This window comes from Simochromis diagramma, unplaced genomic scaffold (assembly GCF_900408965.1).
Source record: "Simochromis diagramma unplaced genomic scaffold, fSimDia1.1 OVJJ01000761.1, whole genome shotgun sequence".
Taxonomy (NCBI): domain Eukaryota; kingdom Metazoa; phylum Chordata; class Actinopteri; order Cichliformes; family Cichlidae; genus Simochromis; species Simochromis diagramma.
Window position 1 is genome coordinate 248,919 of NW_024387069.1, and position 22,886 is coordinate 271,804.

Here is a 22,886-nt window from a genome sequence, read left to right on the forward strand (position 1 = left end):
TTTCAGCCTTTTCCTTTTAAACTAATTGAAAGTGAAAGAACACAAAACACTGCAAACCACAACACAATAAAAATACAAATTATAATATGCAAAACAAAAGGAAGATGCACAGAGGACAGTGAGAGGAAAGTGTTATGTAGTCCAAAGAAGTGTGTGTGGAGAAGAGAGTCCAGTGTGGAGGGGGGCAGCATGGAGCCGGACTGCTTGGGGGAAAAGCTATTGCACAATCTCGCCGACCTGCTCCTGATGCTGCAGAGTCGTCTTCTGGATGGGGGAGAAGTAAAAAGTTGGAGGGGGTGGTGATGCGGGTCAGCCATGATGGTAGTGGCTTTATGAATGCAGCATGAGGGATAAATGTGCAGTAGGCTGGGTAGAGAGCTGCCAACGATGTGCTCCACACAATCCTCTGGAGGGGTCGAACACAGTTCCTGTGCTCAGTGTGATGGATCTTGTATGTCCAACCTGAGATCCATTGATCGGTTTGTGTGGTATGCGAGCTGTAGTGGGTCCAGTTTGGTCTGATGGTGGTGTTTTTAAAGCACTGTGGCACAACAGCTTGGCTCAGGGAGATGCTGAAAATGTTCGCTGGTCGGCACAGGCTCTGAGCACACGTCCAGGTATATTGTCTGGTCCAGTAACTTTTTGTGGGTTGACCCCAGCGAGAGTCCTTCTCTCTGACTGTCACTGTCTCAGCATTCTCACTTATGTCTATGTGATAGACACAGATACCTGTTTCTTTAGTTACTGGCCCATAAATAGGACTCTTGTTACTTCAATCTATTCTACTTTTACCTGTAAAAAGGTGTATTGATAATTCCTAAAGACAACATAATAAAAGCATGCCATTACGTGTAAAAAAAAACATATTAATTTTTCTTTGGATTAAAACAAACAGGAGATACAATTGACAGCAATGCACCACTCTCTTTTGTTCCCCTATCCTTGTGTGTCTCTTCCTTTCAGTTCAGGCTCCAGATTTCCGGTTGAATCCAGTAAGGAAGCTTATTCCAGCAGCTAGAGGGGGACAGGTGATGATTGATTGTCGCCCTCGAGCTGCCCCGAAGCCCAGTCTGTTCTGGAGTCGTGGAACAGAGTTGCTCACCAACAGCAGCAGGTATTCCCCTAGCTAAGCCTGTGTTACAGTTCATACCACAGTGTAAACAGCATGTATGGTCAACTACCATGGTCAGTAAAGTCGATCCTAGCACTGATTGTTTTGTGCACCCTCATGTAGTATCTCAGGCCAAAGTGTGATGCACACAGATGGCTGCAAAAGAACATTGGCTGCTTGGTCTTTCATTTTTGTAAGCTTCTATTCCATGAATAGTACAAGAACAACTGAAAGCAGTCTCACAGCTAGCTGAGGCCTGTTCCCATGCTATTCTATGATAAATGACACAGATAAAATATCTGTTGTTCCAAGCACTGAACTCATTGATTTGTATATTATTATTTTTAATGGAACTTTCAACACGAGGTCCAGAGAGATGTTGTTGCAAGTAAAGGAGTCTATCATACCAGTCAGAGTAGCCAAGTATATATAACCTATACTATAACAATATATAGACAGAGACAGTTTTGTTAATTTTAAGTTTTTGGAGATGGTAGACAATATACAAAATTGGCTGTAATAACATAACAATTATAGTACCTTTGTTAAATACCTTGAATTTAAATTTAAAGTGTGCACTTACCGTATTTTCCGCAATATAAGGATTATATATATATAAAATCCTTTAATTTTCTCAAAGATCGACAGCGCACCTTATGTATGAATTCTGGTTGTGCTTACTGACCTCAAACTGATTTTATGTGCTACACAGCGCTCAAAAATCTGTCAAAAATGTTTTAGTATGACTTTGCTAAGCTACGAAGCCGCACCGCTTGGTGGATTGTCGGAGCATTACAGCTACTGTAGTCAGGAGCCTCGCGGAGTAATCTGGGTCCCAGACTCTGTCTGCTTCAGGTCCTAAAGTCAAACGAACACTGAGAGTTAAAAACGGTCTAAATTCTTCCATCTGTAATAAAATCATCAGTGTTGCTGCTTTACCAGGTGTAACTATTAAGTTTAACATCCAGGCATCCATGAAAACAGGATTTATTAAATATAACAGAGTTAGAAGTTAGCAGGAAGTTAGCTCGCTAGCTTCCACCTAAACATGATATAGCATGTTCTGACTGAGAGGTTTCTGAAATAATTCAAACGTACAGCTCTGCTATCACTTCCAGCATAAATGAAGACAGAAAACTAAACAGCAGTGACGTTTGTAGGGTTACTGAAGTTGGGCTAGCTGGTATATAATGATGTGCTACGTGACCGCTAGCGACACAGCTACGTTAGCATAACATAAACACAGTGAAGCTGGAGGATGAACGCTAACACTTTTCCACTCAATAAAAGTTAACGTGAAGGTTCCTGATGGTTAGAGACAAATGCAGTCGGACCAAACTTCAGTCAGGAGAACAACTGAGATAATCCATCCACAATACGAGGTCAGTTATTAATATACTGCAACAACATGGGAATAGAGCAGCTGTGAGAGAATACAGCATTAATGAATCAATGGTACAGAAGTGGAGGAAGCAAGAAGAATGAGTTGAGTAAAGTTTGATTTATCTGACTGTTTTGTTTGCTTAATGCTCATAATCAGGTGCACCTTATGTATGAAAACAGACCCGTTCATTGACAGTCCACCTTATAATCCGGTGCGCCTTATGGTCCAAAAAGTACGGTAGATTACATATTGATTGTTTGATTTAAAATTCACTTTAGTGGTGTACAATTATACACCTAATGATATATGTAAGTTTGTCATTCTTTCAAAAACTCATCTGCAAATGGTGTGAATTCAAAGTTGTTTGGCTACAATAATAGCAGACAAACTTTAAACCCTAGAGCTCAAGCTTTGGAATAAGTCTGTGCAGATTCTCAGTCATCCAGGTCAGAGCTTGGAAAGAAACCGACTGGATTCATCCAAGAGGCTTCTTTAGATCTAAAACCAGTCCCAGGGATTGAAGCCCTAGTGGGGGTTGTCCCTTAAGAGTGTTGTTTAATGGACAATGTCAAAATATAATAACAAAGGCATTTAAAAAAAACGAGTAATCACGTTCCGCTATAATGCTTAACTGTGCAGCACCTCGCATCGTGCATTATGATCATTGTTCATAATGAGCATGTTAGCATGTTATACTCTAATTCCCAAAGAATGTACTCCTCATTGGCGAGTACAAAACTAGAACTCAACATCACAGGGAGGTCAAATATCAGCTCTCTGACGTTTATATGTATTGCACAACAGCACTTGCCAAAAAGCATTCAACTTCAGCATATGGAACAATGTATGTGCCTCCCATGAAGAAGAAAAACACTCAAAATAAACCAATGTTAACATATAAACCAATGTTTCCATATTATTATATGGTGTTATTTTTGTGCCTGTATACAAACATTGCATTTTGGGGAGAAAATTAATTTGAGCAAAGGAAAGTTTAATTTGAGCGTAGGGCAGGGCAGTATGGCCAAAAATATTTATCACGATATATTTTTGGAAATTTGCGATAACGATATAACTGACAATATAATTGACGTGAGACAAAATACTTTACAACTCCACAACTTTATTAGTGCTAAAAAAACCATCAATTTATTTTCACTGAAACAAGCAGCTGTTTTTTTAAGTAAAAATATAAAAATGTAACAGTGCAAATGCAAATTCCTCACTAACCAAAAGGCATTTCCAGTGGAAACTGGCTGACATATCCTCAGCATAACCATGTATAATATCCACAACACTTAAAAGACTGATAAGTCTCGTAGTGACTGTTGCGTTAGCTGACTTAAGTAGGTCACATGGTGGGAGAAGGGCTCACAGTGGTTTCACCTGAAACCTCTGGTGGAAATGACACCTTGGCTCATGTGATAAGGTAAATGATAAATAGTATCGACTAAAGGGTCAACCCCTCTAGAGTTTAAATACCTGGGACTCTTAAACATTTGGTTTTAGCACTGAACACACCTCTTAGGCGAGGAAAGAAATGTCTTCACGAACCTTTAAGAAGTCCAGTCGCTGTCTTTCTTTCTTTCTAAGCTCCGTAGACAACTTGGAATAAGTTAAGTTTTCCATGTACAAACACATACACTACTTGTATGAGCCATATAATGTTCAGGTTCTGTCAATAATGTATGAACGGTGAGTATGTTTAAATTTTACAATGTTTTAGATTAAGTTAAGGGTTATATTGTACTGTGTCTTTTCTCAGAATCACAGTAACTCCAGATGGCATCTTGTGGATTTATAACATCAGCAGAGCAGATGAAGGAAAGTACACCTGCTTTGCTGAAAACTACCTCGGCAAAGCCAACAGCACTGGACACCTGTCTGTGAGAGGTACACAACTCAACAACTCAGCCATAAGTAACAAACAACCTCATGCCACATGTCAGTGAGTTGAAGCCTTTGTTCCTATTGCTAGTCGCTATAATCATCTCAAAGTCGAGATAAGCTTAACTGTGCACTTTGGATTGCTTGTGTTCTCTTCTGACACACGTCCATGAATTGTTTTTTATTATTTCATTGAAATGTAATTATGTTTGAAAACACATTCTCGTAAATTAATAGAACTAAGTGGTCCTGAACCTTCGACTGTATCAAGCATGAATGAGACCATATATAACATTCAGACTCTGATGAATGCAAAAGGAGGAACTCAGGGTTCACTGTCTTAATCAAACTTAGTATTGGCATGGAGACTGGAGGAGCCACAGATCAACCCACCAATTCAAAAAAGTGTACGTGAACTGGAGACTGCTGGAACACCAGTGTCCCTGTAATGAAAGGATATGAGTCCTCTAGTCCAGCGGTCTCCAACCGTTTTTGCGCCACGGACCGGTTTATGCCCGACAATATTTTCACAGACCGACCTTTAAGGTGTCGCGGATAAATACAACAAAATAAAACTAGTACCGGTACCGAAAAAAAGAAGATTTATTCATAACACACATGAAAAGACCCAGGAAAACCAAGTAAACGATAAAAACGATAACAAAATAACACTGAAAACCGATAAAACCCTGAAAACCATACATTTCACACCTGAGCCTCAACTCTCGCGGCCCGGTACCAAACCGAGGCCCGGGGGTTGGGGACCGCTGCTCTAGTCCCACAGTGGTTGATTGTCTTGTGTTCACTACTGCGGCTCCTCCGAAAAAGAAAGCCTCCAATCAGAATTATTTGACCTGGTGACCTTAAATGCACACCTTAAGGCAGATAGCTGTTAACATGTTTGTTTATCCACCCTGACGAATCACCAGTAAAACACTTCTTCTTTTGATTACTATTTATTAAAGCATTGAATAATTAAAAAGTATCATGTACATGGAACTGGTCTGTTTAGAAAACCACAGGCGTAAAACACTCAGTCTTCCCAAAAGAGAGTGACCCCCTGGCAGTTCACAGAGTTTTACATGAGAACGTGCATCTGTCTATCTAACCGGTTCAATCTGGTGGGGAGAAGCTGCTGGTTTTGCTGGCACTGAGGTGAGCGATACCAGTTATCATGTCTACATCTGCCCCACACATTCTTACATTTTCACTGATATTTCTGCAGGTTTCTACATAATTATTCAATCAATAAAAGACTTTTAATTATATTAATCCCAACTGATCAAACCCAACATTACCCCTCCAGATAAGCTGGAGAGGAAATGGTGTCTCATTTATTTAGAAGTTCTTCATTTATCCTGAAAAAAACGAGTTTGTTTGTCGATTTAAAAAACGCCCTCTGTAAGGCCAGGACATGTTGCACCGCTGACTGAAGAAAACAAGAAAGCATTTGAATGGTACACAAGAACATCTATGAATACATTTTCCAAACTGTCAGACTTGTTTTTTTTTTTATTTTGGTATCTTCAGACATTTGGACAAGGTCTTGCTAATCAGAACTATTTACCCCCTCACAGATGCCACCAAGATCACGCTGGCCCCTTCTAATGCTGACATAAATCAGGGCGAGAATGTGACGCTCCAGTGCCATGCCTCCCATGATGCAGCTATGGATCTTACCTTCACATGGTCTCTCAATGGTGTCCTTTTGGACCTGGAGAACTCTGCTGGGCCTTACCATCGGGTGGAGGGGGTGAGTCCTATAATGTTTGTGCTGAAAAGAAGGTTCTTGCGAAGATACTGCAGCTTGCCTACCAATCGGAAGGATGGTCGATCGATCTCCAGCTCCTCCTGTCTCTGTGTCAAAGTATTCCTGGGCAAAATACTGAAGCATGAGTGTGTATGCTTGGATGTATGTGACCTGTAGTAGGAAGAACTCTGAGTATTTAAATGGAGTGCTATATTAGTACCAGTGCAGGTTTGAAAGCCTGCAGAAAATTCTGATTTGGTAACTTCTATCATTCACTCTTGAGACTGTGATATTTAACTTTTAGCTTCATCAAGGTTTCAAGACACTATCTCTACTTTCAAGATTAGGCTTCAAACTTTCCTTTTTGCTAAAGCATATAGTTAGGGCTGGACCAGGTGACCCTGAATCCTCCCTTAGTTATGCTGCAATAGACGTAGGCTGCCGGGGATTCCCATGATGCACTGCGTGTTTCTTCTTCACTCACTATGTGTTAACAGACCTCTCTGCATTGAATCATATCTGTTATTAACCTCTGTCTCTCTTCCACAGCATGTCTTTATCCTGTCTTCCTTCTCTCGCCCCAACCAATCACAGCAGATGGCCCCGCCCCTCCCTGAGCCTGGTTCTGCCGGAGGTTTCTTCCTGTTAAAAGGGAGTTTTTCCTTCCCACTGTTGCCAAAGTGCTTGCTCATAGGGGGTCATATGATTGTTGGGTTTTTCTCTGTATGTATTATTGTAGGGTCGACCTTACAATACAAAGCACCTTGAGGCGACTGTTGTTGTGACTATATACATAAAATTGAATTGAGTTGAACTTAGACAGCACAGAAAATAGCAGCACAAATTTCAGTTTTGAGTTTTTATTGGTGCTTTAGGCTAACCCTGTGCCATGGCGAGTAGCACTGTTACCTCGCAGAATGAAGGTCCTAGGTTCAAATCCGTCATCTGCCTGGAGTTTGCATGTTCTTCCCATGTTTGTGTAGGTCCTCCTTTTGGTAGCTAGCTTCTTCCCACAGTCTGAAGACATGCCATTAGTAGTTAGGTAATTGGTGAGTCTAAATTTCCCATGAGTGTGAATGGTTGTGTGACAAACTGGTCACCTGTTAGCTACCTGTCCTCAGTGAGGAGAGCTTTAAAAGCAGAGCCAAAGGTGATTGGTAAAATCAGATTGAAACCATTCCAGTGCAGTCCCTCTGATGCCCACTAAGTCCTACAGCCAGGAGATAAGGACACCATAATATATGATATCAAAAGCAGAACCGAGGTCTAAAAGTACTAAAGCAGCAGATTTCCCGGAGTCAGTAATAGTTAAGAGGTCATTTCAGAATTTTAATTGCTGTGATGTGCTTTCCATCTTGATGCATGCTCAGTCATCCATGTAACAAAGAGTTGATTCACTTCATCAGGGCGTCGCGTTTTCACTCATCAGGTGACTTCTTCAATCTCAGCTGACTGCAGGTTTCAACCTTATGAACAGGACATTTGCACAGTGACTGAAACCAGCCCACTGAAGGAAGAATGGGCTGGGAGGTCAGTTTCACGATCAATCATATGCAGACGGTGAGTTTTCCTTCAGTAAGGGGGGACATTGATGATGTACTGTAAACCAGTGCATATGGATCAGCTTGACACATCCACAGAAGCACAAACTGGGTGTCACCAGATGCAGCGCCCAGTGAAGCAGAAGAATATCACATCAAGTAAATGCAGTTATCCCAGCTGGGAGGGCACCCAACGAAAGCTCCAGGCTGTCCAGGAGAGAAGGACAACTGCTGCCTAAGAGAAAACCCTTAGTGATCCCTTGTAGCCCCTTTTCCAGTCGTTCATACTCAGATTGCTTGGATGAGTGACATTTTTTGAGGGCTAAATCCTCCCCTTGGCAAATTCTGGCTGTCACCATATCACCTGTCCCGAATTCAAGATCCAATTTAGGATAGGCTTTCAATTAGAACCTGCAAGCTTCTATTTCTGTTCATAATGTTCCATGGCCACATTTCAAAGCTCATCACTAAAGAAATATATAGGTAGGAAATGTGTGCCTTTGGTGTTTTCAGCTCCTCTTTTCCACAAATGGACCGCTGACCAGCAGTCCATCCTGTTTCTGTGTTTTCTCTTCTTCTACGTATGGTTTCTGCTTTTCCTGTTCCTAAGGCACTCAAATCTTAAAGTCAGGGTAAGTCAACATAAAGCTGGCATTCAAGATGGTGTTATCAAAGTCTCTTCTGTTTTAAGTCACAGTTGTGCTCCTGTTAACAAGTGCTTCATCCTCTGAGCTGCATCAGCCTCCATCTCTTTATGCTGTCCATTCACCATCCCGGTCTCCAGAGGCCCTGCAACCTTCTCACAGGCCCTCCTCTCTCTCTAGCCTTTCTGCACTCTCATACTTGCCTCCCTCCTGATCTATGCCAGCTCTCCAGCATGGTCTCAGGCTCTCACACTCGCCTCTCTGCTGGCCCGCTTTGGCCTTCCACCTTGAATGCAGGATCTCACACTCGCTTGCTTATCATGGAAACACAAAGACTTTAGATGCAACTGAAAAGCCTATTAAACCTTCCTGCATAGAGATTTTCCAGGTGATGCTATTTCTGAGAATTGATTGGTCAGTAGGCGGTGATTTCATGCCTAGGCAAGGCAAGGCAAGGCAAATTTATTTGTATAGCACAATTCAACAACAAGGTGATTCAAAGTGCTTTACAGAGACATTAGAAACAAAAACAAATAAAAAGCATGATTTAAAATTGATTAAAACAAGCAAACAAACAAACAAACAAACAAAACAGTATATAAAATCAAAACGGATAAAATCAGAACAGTAGATAAAATCAGTAGTTAAATGTTCGTTTTGAAATTTAAGCTTAAAAGTGTGGATTTGGTGCTTTATTCAAATGCAGCTGAGAACAGGTGAGTCTTCAACCTGGATTTAAATAAACTGAGTGTTTCAGCTGATCTGAGGCTTTCTGGGAGTTTGTTCCAGATATAAGGAGCATAAAAGCTGAATGCAGCTTCTCTGTGTCTGGTTCTGACTCTGGGAACTGATAAAAGACCGGATCCAGATGACCTGAGGGATCTGGAAGGTTCATACTGGGTCAGGAGGTCACTGATGTATTTTGGTCCTAAACCATTCAGAGCTTTATAGACCAGCATCAGAACTTTAAAGTCTATCCTCTGACGGACAGGCAGCCAGTGTAAAGACCTCAGAGCTGGACTGATGTGGTCCACTTTTTTGGTCTTAGTGAGGACTCGAGCAGCAGAGTTCTGAATGAGCTGTAGTTGTCTGACTGATTTTTTTAGGTAGACCTGTAAAGATGCTGTTACAGTAATCAAGCCTACTAAAGATGAATGCATGGACTAGTTTTTCCAGGTCCTGTTGAGACATCAGATCTTTTATCCTTGAAATATTCTTGAGGTGATAGTAAGCTGATTTTGTTATTGTCTTAATGTGTTTTTCTAAGTTTAGGTCTGCATCCATCACTATACCCAAATTTCTCGCCTGGTTTGTGGTTTTTAGGTGTATAGATTGAAGTTCTCTGGTGACCTGTAATCGTTTTTCTTTGGCGCCAAAGACTATTACCTCAGTTTTGTTTTTGTTTAGCTGGAGAAAATTGTGGCACAACCAGTCATTAATTTCCTCAATGCATTTACCAAGAGCCTGTACAGGGCCTCTGTCTCCTGGTGACATTGTGATATATATTTGTGTGTCATCTGCATAGCTATGATAGTTTATTTTGTTGTTCTTTATAATCTGTGCCAGTGGGAGCATGTAAATGTTAAACAGAGGGGGTCCCAAGATGGAACCTTGGGGAACTCCACATGTGATACTTGTCTGCTCGGATGTGAAGTTACCTATTGATACAAAGTATTTCCTGTTTTCTAAGTATGTTTTGAACCAGTTTAGTACAGTTCCTGAAAGACCTGCCCAGTTCTCCAGTCGTTTGAGTAATATGTTGTGGTCAACTGTATCAAATGCTGCACTGAGATCCAGTAAAACTAAGACTGACATTTTTCCACTGTCTGTATTCAGACATATGTCATTAAACACTTTGGTCAGAGCGGTTTCAGTGCTGTGGTTCTGTCTAAAACCTGACTGGAAGGCATCATAGCAGTTATTCTGTGTTAAGAAGTAACTGAGCTGTTGAGAAACTGCTTTTTCAATGATCTTACTTAAAAATGGGAGATTTGAGATCGGCCTGTAGTTGTTCATTTGTGTCTTGTCAAGATTGTCCTTTTTCAGTATAGGTTTGATTACAGCAGTTTTTAGTGGTTCTGGAAACACACCTGATAATAAAGAAAAGTTGACGACCTGTAACAGGTCTGACTCCAAAGTCTTTGAGACCTTTTTGAAAAAACTTGTTGGCAGGACATCTAAACAGCAGGAGGAGGAGTTCAGTTGACCTAAGATGTCCTCCAGGTCTTTGCTGTTAATCGGGTGAAACTGTTTGATGGTGTTTAAACAGTTTTTCGGTGGACACAGTACATATCCTGGATCTGCTGTTGATGTACCAATTGCTTGTCTAATTTTTTGGATTTTTTCTGTGAAGAATTTGGCAAAGTCATTGCAGGCCATGGTTGAATGAAGTTCAGCTGCCACTGGCACAGGAGGGTTTGTTAGCCTGTCAACTGTAGAAAATAAGACCCGAGCATTATGGCTGTTTTTAGTGATGATGTCAGAGAAGTAGGACCTTCTTGCACTCCTCAGTTGTAAATTATAATTGTGAAGTTTCTCTTTATAGATGTCATAATGAACCTGGAGGTTTGTTTTTCTCCATCTGCGCTCAGCTTTCCTACACTCTCTTTTTCCATTTTTCACCAGTGTGGAGTTTCTCCATGGAGACTTTTTCCTTCCAGAGATAACCTTCACCTTAATGGGAGCAATAGTGTCCATTACATTTAACATGTTAGCATTGAAGCTATTGACGAGCTCATTGACTGACCTTCTGGACAGGTTAGGTGTTAATGGGAAGACCTGGTTAAAAATTGCACTACTGTGTTCAGTTATACACCGTTTTGTGATCACTGTTGTTGATATATTTCTGTGGGCTGAGATTTTACTTTCAAAGAAAACACAGTAATGATCAGACACGCCCACATCAGACACAGTAACCTTTGAAATGCTCAGGCCCTTGGAGATCAGTAGGTCAAGAGTGTGTCCTCTATTATGTGTGGCCTCTGTTACATGCTGAGTCAGCCCAAAGTTGCCCAGAGTGTTACTCAGGTCTTTAGTCCCTTTGTCCTGAGGGTTGTCCACATGGATGTTAAAATCCCCAACAATAATTACACAGTCGAAATCAACACAGATCACAGACAGCAGTTCACTGAGGTCATTAAAAAAGTCTGTGCAGTATTTGGGAGGCCTGTAAACATTAAGAAACACAACTTTGGATGGGGCCTTCAGCTGTAAAGCCACATATTCAAAAGCCTCAAAACTTCCAGGAGATAGCTGCTTACATTGAAATGATTCATTAAATAAGACAGCAACCCCTCCTCCTCTCCTGCTCACCCTGGCCTCACTGATAAAACTGTAGTTAGGAGGGGTCGTCTCGATGAGAACAGCTCCACTGTTACTTTGGTCCAACCAAGTTTCAGTTAAAAACATAAAATCAAGGCTGTGCTCAGTGATTAAATCGTTAATTAAAAATGTTTTCCCAGCTAAAGATCTAACGTTTAATAAAGCCAACTTAAGTGTTTTAGAGGTATTACTTGTCCCCTCGTGTTTGGGAGCAGTCTGTGGCACACAAGGTATATTTACTATGTTTAAAGATCTTTTAGAGTGCAGCTCTCTGTGTTTTGACCAGGCCACATGTCTCCTGTCACCTAAAAGTACAGAAATTTTAAAACCTTCTGGTAAACAGGGTCCCAGCTTCTCCTGGGAAAAGTCACCACTGCCATAATCCTCGCAGCCCGGACCCTTCACATGTGGAGGGTCCGTGGACTGTGGAGACAGAGCATGAAGGTGGTAAGGAGGAACTAAGGGGGGCGAGGCTGGGCATTGTGACTTCGATTGCTCTGTTGAGGGTGGGGCTCGATGGCGAACCTTTGGCCGCTCTGGTGGGGGGTTTATGGGGGACAAAAAGGGATTGGGCCGGGGGGTAGATCTGAGCCCAGCATTGACCCGCTCCATCATCTCCTCAGTGAATTTCAGGTGTGGGGAGGAGGGTGATGGCCTGTCAGGGGTTTGGGGGACTGGGGAAGATCGTGGTCCCTGGTCGTTGGTGTTGTCGAGAGAGTTGGAGGCAAATAGGGACCCCTCTTCTTGCCTCAGATGTCTCTCCTTTCTGAGGCTCTTCCCGGGTGGGGGCAAATGGAGCTCCTCCTCAAGGTTTCTGCTGGGCTTTGTCTGTTCTTGGAGTACTGTTTGTTCCTCTTTATGAGATAACTCCTCGTTTATCTCAGCCTTGGCACCAAGCACAGATGGATGACGTATGGAATAAAACAAGTTGGAGGTGAACAGTTTCACCCCTGACTTGTTAAAATGAAATCCATTTGCTTTAAACAGATGCCTGCGTTCCCAAAAAATATTAAAGTTGTTGATAAAATGCACTGAGTGGTCAGCACATGCTGATATAAGCCATTTATTCAGTGTAAACAACCTGCTGAATCTCTCGTCTCCTCCTCTGACCGGCGGTACAGGTCCACTGATGAATACAGCTGCATTCAGAGAGTTTACAGTATTTAGTAATCCAGTAAAGTCCCGTTTCAGAACCTCCGACTGTTGTTTGGACACATCGTTTGACCCTGTATGCAGGACAATGTTTGTCACAGTTGGATATTCATCTGCAATTTGAAGAATTCTCTCCTTCAGGTTGTTGACCATATCCTTAGGAAAGCAGAGGACTTTAGTGTTCTTACCACACATCCTTTGTACATCCTTTACGGCAGAGTCACCCACAATCAGAGTTTCAGGCCTAGCCTTTAGCGTTCCCTGTGGTCTTTTACTTTTCAACAGATTTTCAGACCTTACTTCGCTGCTTTTAGATGGATGGTTGTCCGATATCGATCCAGGGTCCTTTGATAGTGGAGCAAATCTGTTGTGCAGTTTCACATTCAGTTGTTTTGGAGGTTTGTTGTTAACCTTCCTATTCACGGTTGTCCAGTCCTGTTTCCTCTCGTATACAGGGGTAGAAGAGCTTCTCTGTCTCGTAGGAAGTGAAGGCCAGTTGGTTTCAGAGATTTCAGCTCGCTGTGCTCTGCCTGTGATACGTCCTCCCCCTTCCAGGAGACATGATTTATGTCTTGGTTTTGCACCAAGACAGTCCAAGGGGGGATTATCACTTGAGGATTTATAATAATGCACAGAGTCTACTTTCTTGGTCATGTTATCTGTGCTCCTTAGCTGTGTACTAGCTTGCTCATCGCCATTGTTTTGAATCAAAGGCAAGGTTGTTTCATTTCCACACAGTCCATTTACCTCCACGTTTACTTCTAAGCGATGAATTTTTGTCTCCAGTACTGCAATCTTCTGCAGGAGGCTGTGGTAGTCATCTGTGGAGAGGGAAGGCATCTTGTTGCTAGTTAGCCTAGCGGTTAGCACCTTTCCAGGCTATTGAGGCTGTTCGGTGCCCAGACGCTGTAATCAGGCTTCAGCTGTGTCTAGGCCACAGACACACGGAACGCTGAGGATAAGGTAACTATAAAAATGTTGCTGTTTCTGTTAAGAACACTTGATCTATAAGTGTCCAGAAGCTATCGCAGGTAAGCTCATACGGAAAAAAGGGAAAAAATCAGCATAAAAATCAATAAAAATCAATAAAAGAAGCAAAGCATTTAAGGAGCAAAGAGATGAAGCGTCCACACTCGCCTAGCCTAGCCTGCTCGTCTGAGTTTACACTGAAGTTACTGGGATAAGCCAAAATCCAGGCCTCTGGTCACACATGTTAGGGTAAATGAATCCAGATAAAAGAAAGAGATCCACTTGTTCCTCCAATTAAATGCTAGCAAACATTGCATGTAGCTTCAGTCTAAATAAATAGGTTACACACACAGATCTATGCTTGTTAGAAGGATGCAGTGAATGTTAGTTTGAGCTTTGAAGTATTTGTGGATAATCATAATAAAAAAGGAATATCACTAGAATCCTTTCATTTTTTTAAACAGGGCTTTGATCGTGAAACGTGCAGGTGTGGCGGAAGTTTAATTAACAAAGTCCACAGACACAGTCAGCTGTAATCGACACCTTTATTCTGGTGTGGATGAGAGAGAGTGGGCCTTCAGCAGGGCGCTGCTACGCTGGTCCCCCCCCCAAGGTGCCAAGCACAAAAGGCTCCACCATCTGTTTAACCCGATACACGGTGCCCGGATGTCTCCAAGTGTCTCACGACCGTGTGCAATAAACACATATGTGATATAATCAATAAATAGGTATTTCCATCACACAGATGTGCAGTGACCCAGTCTGTTCAGTCTTTGGTTCACAGCTCGGCAGCTTGTCTGAAACAAGCGTGACAGAAAACTGCTGCTCCATGAAAATGTAGTTTCACCTGAATTTATTTTGTAAAGAAACCAAAATTCCAAAACACTGAAAGAAACTATAACAATAAATAATAATAGATTTTATTTATAGGCGCCTTTCAGACCCCCAAGGTCACCTTACAGTAGCACGTAAACAATACCATAAAAAACATAAGAAAAATGTATATATAGCAAACATGGCAGATACAATTTAGACATAAACAGTCATAAAAGTATAAAAGCAAATATAAAAACTGAGCAGGTAAAAATGGCCTAAGACAGATCAGGTGTATGCAGTTCTAAACAGATGGGTTTTGAGTAGTGATTTAAAAGTGGTGAGACAGTGTGTGGTCCGGAGAGCAAGTGGAAGTGCATCCAAAGTCTCAGGCAGAACAACTAAAGGCTCTGAGTCCCATGGTAGTCAGGCAAGCAGGTGGAACAGACAGAAGGGAAGAAGAGCGGAGTGTACGAAGGGGCGAGTATGTATGGAGAAGATCGGATAGATATGGAGGAGCGAGGTTACGAAGCGCTTTGAAAGTGAGAAGCAGGATCTTGAAATTGACACGGAGGTGAACTGGGAGCCAATGGAGCTGTTTAAGAACTGGTGTTATATGTTCAGTGGATCTAGTTCTGGAAATAATACGAGCAGCTGTATTTTGAACTAACTGCAGTTTATGGATGATTTATGAGGTAAACCATAGAGAAGAGAATTACAGCAATCCAGACGAGATGTGACAAGAGCATTGACAAGTATGGCGGTACTGTGTGGTGTGAGTGAGGGACGAAGACGGTTAATATTACGGAGATGAAAGTAGGAAGACTGAGTGATATTATTTATATGTGCTGTGAAGGACAGAGTGCTATCGAGGATGACACCAAGACTCTTAACCTGAGGGGAGGGTGTGACATCAGAGTTATCAATGGATAACGAAAGACTGGTTGGAACTGGAGTCAGTTTTGATCTGGAGCCTATTAAAATTCTGTTTTATTGCCATTAAGTTTAAGAAAGTTGTGAGAAAACCAGAGCTTGATTTCACTTAAACAGTCAGAAATGGATGTGGGTGGGAGAGTAGCTGTGGGTTTGGAGGACAGGTAGAGCTGGGTGTCATCTGCGTAGCAGTGAAACTGGATGTTATGCTTCGTAAAAATATTACCTAGGGGTAGGAGATAGATGATAAAAAGTAAAGGACCCAGGACAGAGCCTTGGGGTACACCGGAATTAACTGAAGTAGATACTGATCTGTGAGGGAGTAACTGAACAAACTGTGAGTGGCCAGAGTGATAAGAGGTAAACCAGGCGAGTGCTGTACCATTGATGCCAATAGATGCTAATCTGTGAAGGAGGATGCAGTGGGAGTTAGTATCGAAAGCTGCTGTGAGGTCGAGGAGGATGAGGATGGAGATGAGTCCAGAGTCAGCTGCAAGCAGAAGATCATTGGTGATTTTTACTAGAGCTGTTTCTGTACTGTGACATGAACGAAAGCCGGACTGAAACTGTTCGTACAAGTTATTTCCAGTGAGATGAGAATGAACCTGTGCAGCCACTATCTTTTCAAGAATTCTTGCTAAGAAAGGGAGATTTGAAATTGGCCTGAAATTATTTAGATTGGAGGGATCTGAACCGTTCTTCTTCAGTGTTGGGGTTATTATTGCAGTTTTAAGAGAAGAAGGAACAGAACCAGATATAAGAGAGGAGTGCACGATATTAGCAATCAGTGGGGCAAGAGACGGGAATGAGAGTTTGACAAGATTTGTCGGCAGTGGATCAAGTTTACACGATGACGACTTTAAGTTAGTAATTATGGAAGATAGCTGAGTTATTGTGGGAAGTTCAAAATTGGACAGAGAGGATGACAGCTGAGAAGGACAAAAAATGCAGATACATTTGACCATTTCACAGGACGAGGGCAAGTGTTGATGAAGATTCTCAGGTGGTGTAAAAAAGTCCATAAATTTGTTGCAGACTGGCAGAGTGTGTATGTATGGCACAGGTATCTGGGGGTTTAACAGTATTGTGTAATGTAGAAAACAAAGTGCGAGTGTTTCCTTCAGCGGATTCAATAACAGAGGTGTTGTAAGCAGATTTAGCATGATGAATAGCTTCTTTACAGTGTTGTATATGACTGAGATACATATCCTTGTGAATAGTAAGTCCTGTTTTCCTGAGAGACGTTCCAGGCGGCGTCCAGTAGCTTTAAGTTGGCGAGGTTGAGTACCATGGTGCAGAGCGAGAGAAAGAAACAGTTCGAGTTTTTTGGGGAGCCAAGGTATCTAAGAGGTTGATAAGTTCATTGTTATAGTGAGATAGCAGGTCGTCTATGGAAGCTGAGGCATCAATGGTAGGTAAGTTATTAATGCCATGGGAAAGAGCTGATAGATCAATGCCCCTAATATTTCTAAAAGTAATTGAGCAGTTTTGTTTATTTTTGTATAGTGGGAGACTAACACTGAATAAAACTAATTTATGGTCTGAAAGAGGCCAATACAGCACAGTTCTTAGGGGTGACACCAATGCAGCAAACAAGATCCAAAATGTGTCCTTTGGAGTGGGAACGTCCACATATTGGTGTAAGCCAAAATTGTCCAGACAGGATATAAAATCTCTTGTGGCTGAATTTGATGTGTTGTCCATGTTAAAAGCAGTAGTATATTTGGAGATAAGAGCAGGGTTTCAGCGAGAAAGTTAGAAAAAGCAGTTAAAAAGTCAGAGTTGATTTTAGGTGGACTGAACTGCTATAGGCGGTTTATTTTACTTCATTAATGAATATAACGGTGGCATAATTCACAGTATCTGAGCACAGGCCAGGAAGGTATATGCTTTTAAATGAGATTAATGTCTATTTCACGTCCCTGCTCCTTATATTTAACTGTTTCATGAAAGTTGATGTAATAAGATGTTGCTATAAAGGTCTAGCTCAGGGGTCGGCAACCTGCGGCTCCGGAGCCGTGGCTCTTTAGTCCTTACACTGCGGCTCCGCGTGGTTTGGGAAAATAAATTAGAAGTGTTTAGCTGAAGTGTATTTTATTTATGTTCTTTTATAACTTGTAGTTCTAAATTGAAAGATTATTGTGATATTAAAATATAAAAATAAAATTATATTCTATTATTATCGCTCAAAATAAGCGTCACACTGGCAGAAGCCGGTGTACCCGCCGAAACGCCGTGCATTTATCGAGACTTTCAACCCCAGGTAGGTAAATTATGGATCTTCGGATCCACATCATGTCAGCAGCTCCACCGTGAACTATGTTAAAACAAACAGCGCTCACGCCTCACAGACGACAGCTTACAGTCCTGTAGAGATGAAAGTGACTTCGTACAGCCCCGACCTGCAGACGCTGTGCGCAGAGGTTCAGGAGCAGAAGTCCCATTGTAAACATATCACGGCAGACCCCACGATGTTTGCATGAACACACTTTTCAGCATCTCTATATTGACTGCTGTTCACACACGGCTGCTGTACACATACATAGCTTTGCAGCTCACAGCTCGACACACACCAACACAACAGCAGAGACGTTAAGGCGGCGAGGCGTGATTGCGGGTGCCGCTCAGGTGTGTCGCCTCCCCTGCAGCGGTGCAGCAGACCACGCCCCGCCACACACATTAACCAGGTAAAATACATATTTAGGCAGAATTCTGCAAATATCTATTTTTCATTTTTTATATCTTTTTTTTTTATATATATCTTTTTTCCAATTATTTTTTAAAAGTCAGGTCAAGGCTCCAAAAGCCCAAAGGAGATATAAGGGTGGTGGCTCACAACAGTTTTTGTTTGCTGGATCATTTTAGTTCAGCTTTCCTTTTGTTATATTTCTTTAAGAGTTCAAAATGTGTTAATTACATAAATAAAATGTAATTTTCTCTGCAGCACTTCATGGATGTCATAAGCAACACACCTTAGTTATTCACACAAAGCATAAAGGTAAAAAACAGTATATACAGTGTTATCTTTATTTTAGATGTCAGAAACTATTCGCGGCTCCCAGAGTTTTCTTTTGCGTGGAAACCGGCTCCAAACGGCTCTTTGGGTCTTAAAGGTTGTGACCCCTGAACTAGCTTAAAACTGGCTGCAGTGTCTAGCTATTGTCAGGGCTAAGGATAGGCTGCATAGCTAGCTGTTCTTTAGCATGTTTAAGTTCCAGTTTCATTGAAGCTTTTGAATGCACATGACCTGAGCACTGAAGAAATAGCATCTTTTCCTCATAATAAACATGTTCTTTGTATTAAACCTCCAGTACCGATATTCCAGTCGCTTTCCCTCAGCTTTCACTCTGGGTTCTTGGTCTGTGCAGATGCTTGCAAAGAACTGGAGTTGTGTTATCAGCATATGCAGTTGTTTCGGCCCTGGATGCTTTTCCACGTTTTTTTATCTCGTCCGTTTGCACAATAAAAATAAATGTCCATGTCCACGCTCTGGACTGCGTCACTGTTTTTCTCCTCTGACACCCGAAATGAAATCAGCTGATCAGAGTGAGAGCAAGAACTGATAAGTGGGAATTGGAGTACTGGGAACCAGTTTTCTTCAAGAATCCGATTCCCCAAATATACTCAGAATGACCGAACTCCACTTAGACTCATGACATTTGTTTTCTTTCTGTGTCTGTGTGTGTCTGTGTGTGTGTGTGTGTGTCTGTGTATGTGTGCATGTGTTTGTCTGTGTGTGTGTGTGTCTGTGTGTGTGTCTGTGTGTGTGTGTGTGTGTCTGTGTGTGTGTCTGTGTGTGTGTGCGTGTGTGTGTGTGTGTGTGTGTGTGTGTGTCTGCGTGTCTGTGTGTCTGCGTGTCTGTGTGTGTGTCTGCGTGTCTGTGTGTGTCTGTGTGTCTGTGTGTGTGTCTGTGTGTGTGTGTGTGTGTGTCCTTTCAGAAGGAAAACACTGGTGACCTGTTGATTGTGAGGGCTCAGCTGAGCCAGGCGGGGACGTACGTGTGCACAGCTCAGACCGTGGTGGACAGCGCCGCAGCATCAGCTAAGCTGGTGGTTCGAGGTAAAACAGCTGTCCTCTGATGTCATACTCTCACTACTCTGCATTTACATAATAAGGCCTGTTTTTGTTTTGCTATATAAAGCCCTTTGAGGTGACTGTTGTTGTGATTTGTATAAATAAAGCTGAATTGAACTGAACATAGATTATAATGCTTGTGAGCATGAGTTTTAGATCACACTCAGAACACTGACAAGCATTACCTGTGAGGGTCCCGTCTATGGACTCGTGTGACGTTTGTGTTTAAGCTAACACTGCATGGGAAGACAGCTTCAGGGCAAAGAGACTCATATGATAGCTTTCTGTTTTAATGAAAGCAAATGTAATTAAACTCACTTACACAGTAGTTTTTAAAAAAGATGAAATTGTAGTTGTCACACTCATGTTTTTCAAAGATAGCACTTTATTCTATGCACTAAAGCATTCGATCTACCTTTCATCACATGTGAATCCAATCAGAATCCTAATAAACTCAGAGCTTGTGTTTATTAAAGGCAACTCAAAGGTTTGGAAAGCTGCTGGACAAGAATAATCACAGAACAATGATAAGATAGGCAGTCACACTAAAGCAAGAAGATAATAGGAGGTGGATTTGCAAAGGAGAAAAGGGATCACAGGTTTTACTGGGGAGTAGATCAACCTATACAGCTGTAATAAGTCTGGAGTTAGCATAGCGCCTCCTGGTGTTAAAGTAAGGATTTGGCATCTACGTAGCAGTAGGCAGACATCTGACATTGTGTGACGTGTGTTATGGTAAACCAACCTTTACTGCTTTACTCTGTCGATGTGGAGATTGTGTCATATGTTTAAAGTTGTCTCTGGTTTGAACAGGACCCCCGGGACCTCCTGGAGGTTTGTTGGTGAAGAACGTGGCTGAGACATCAGTGGAACTCAGGTGGAGCCGTGGTTACGATAACCACAGTCCTATCGGCAAATACGTCATCATGGGCCGCTCTCCTCTGTCGTCTGAGTGGAGGAAGATGAGGACAGGTGTGTGTGTCTTTAACCATACACCTGAACAAAAGGAGTATTCTTGTTGTGCTTCTAGTAATAACAAAGCCACAGTAATAACACTACCAACAATACAATGATAACAAGAATGCAGCAAAAGGATTTCATTCTCACAGAGTTTTTATCGATTGTTCTGAGATGTCAGGCTGATGTTGGTGTTCTCAGCTTTTTCATCACATCCCTGCTCAGAGACTCAGTCAGTCAGTAGCACACACTCCAGCCTCTCCAACATTGTTATAAATAACTCTGTTTTCTCTTCTGTATTTGTCATTTATCAGGTCTTGTAGATAACACACTGAGATGTTTGTCAGGACAGTTTTACTGGAACTAAAAACTGTTGGAATTAAATGTATACAGCCCTGAATCACATGCGTACAGTCACATACAGACACTTTATATTTGAAGGTAAAGACCCAGAGAAAAACCCCAACAAACAGATGAGCCCCTGTTAGCAATCCCTCCATGACAACAGCGAGGAAGCCTGCAGCAGAGCCCGGCTGAGGGCAGACTCACACTGTGAAACAGGGAATAATGCTGACGATGAAACTCAGACTGATGTGTAGACGTACAGGACGAGTGAAGATGGTGGCGATTCAAACATGTTGCTGTCCGTCTGCATGTCAGACTTCTTTAACACGCTTCTGATGGAAGCGCATACATGAAACCTGTACAGCATTAGTATCAGTATACTCACACACTCATCGGGTCGTGTTGCTATTAAAGTGAACTGGGTGTGTCTGTGTTCATACATTAGCACAGTGTTGGTCAGTAAAACTTTCCTATCAGTGTTTTTGATTGAAATAAACGTGTCACTGTGCACCAGATCCAGTGAACATTGAAGGAAACGCAGAGTCAGCTCGTGTGACAGGACTGATTCCCTGGACGGATTATGAATTCCAGGTTATCGCCAGCAACATCTTGGGCAGTGGAGAGCCTAGCATGCCTTCCCACATCGTTCGGACACTGCAAGCAGGTAAGTTGCACATTTGATGTAGTGTGGACAGCTGTTCATGAACCAGATGTTTACATCAGAACCAGTGAGGGTCATCTGCCACTTTAGTAATGCTATTACTGGTTCGGACGGACCCCCTTTTGCCTTTGGAGCTGCCTTAGTTCTTTCTGGCACAGGTTCACCATGGTTCCTCTGGCCCGTACTGATATCATAGCATCTTGCTGCTTCTCCACTCCACACTCTGCGGTCCACTCCAGTCCCAGCGTCACTGAAAAAAGGGAGAATCTGATTACTGAGTGGCAGCAGCTGCCCTGCCAGCCACCCTGGCACTGCACTCGAGCCTGCTGCACCACCCCTCCACTGCAGCGGAGCCAGAGACACCCCCCTCCCACAGTTTGATAGGCCCAAGACAGAGAGCTAAATTCAAACACAACCTGGAATTGAAAAAATGACGTGGAAAGCCAAAATGCCATCTAACTCAAAATGATAGTAGTTTATATGGCTTCCATGTGCTGTGTGTATGCTAATCCGGACATATTCCAAATGCCTGATGGTGTCCTGGTCATCTGCTCCCAGGTCTGGACCATCGCTGAGCTCAGGCTGGAAACTCTTAGGTACAGAAACATGTGCAAAAGATGTTGTGTTGGATTGAGGTGTGGTGAGCTTGGAGGCAAGTTCATTGGATCAATTCCTTCATCATCCAGGAAGTGCCTGCAAGCTCTCACATCCTCATGCACCAGGAAGAACCAGCGTAGGGTCTGACAGTAGGCCCAAGGATTGAGCCGTTGCACTGTAGAGGTCTGTGCATCCTCCTCCCCGGACAAGCAAACCGCTCACGTTAAACAGTGTCACAGGCAGTAAATATGCCCGTGTACAGCACCATTCATTTCATTAACACTGACGCATATGAAACTGATTAACAACCCACTCTCCTGAGCTGGAAGTTTCATTGATTTGATGCTGTACTCTATTTTTTCTGAGAGTATATAAATACTAAAAAAGATTTGGTGTGTCACTGTCTCTTGAAAGCAGTATTTTCCAGTTTTCAAAGGCACTTTGGTACATTGATCCACACTCGTGGTTCATCTTGTGTCTTTGTCCTGTTGGCCCTCAGCTCCCACTGTGGCCCCGAGTGGACTGGGAGGTGGAGGAGGAGACCGTGATGAGCTCATTGTTACATGGACGGTGAGTGGAAAGGCCAAATGGGTTTTCTCTATTTTCCAAACAGAGCTGAATTTAGGTTCGTATGTTTTCAAAGTTTTTCATTCATTCGTTAACAAATAGTCATTTTCTTTTAGTTTCATTCATAAAATTTAATCTAGTATCAGGTTAGTTGTTACTGTTTCATTCTAGTGTTATGGG

At 42.3% G+C, this 22,886-nt stretch overlaps 1 protein-coding gene across 2 annotated transcripts in view; it reads left to right on the forward strand.

Annotated features, from left to right (window-relative positions):
* Positions 1-22,886, forward strand: part of cntn2 (contactin 2) — an 84,852-nt gene that overhangs the window by 54,146 nt on the left and 7,820 nt on the right. For both annotated transcript variants that reach the window (XM_040045285.1, XM_040045287.1), the window contains 7 exons: positions 964-1,114; positions 4,261-4,388; positions 5,960-6,135; positions 19,444-19,564; positions 20,393-20,551; positions 21,396-21,545; positions 22,639-22,709. In XM_040045285.1, the coding sequence (XP_039901219.1) occupies positions 964-1,114; positions 4,261-4,388; positions 5,960-6,135; positions 19,444-19,564; positions 20,393-20,551; positions 21,396-21,545; positions 22,639-22,709 (956 nt within the window). The remainder of the gene's footprint in view (positions 1-963; positions 1,115-4,260; positions 4,389-5,959; positions 6,136-19,443; positions 19,565-20,392; positions 20,552-21,395; positions 21,546-22,638; positions 22,710-22,886) is intronic.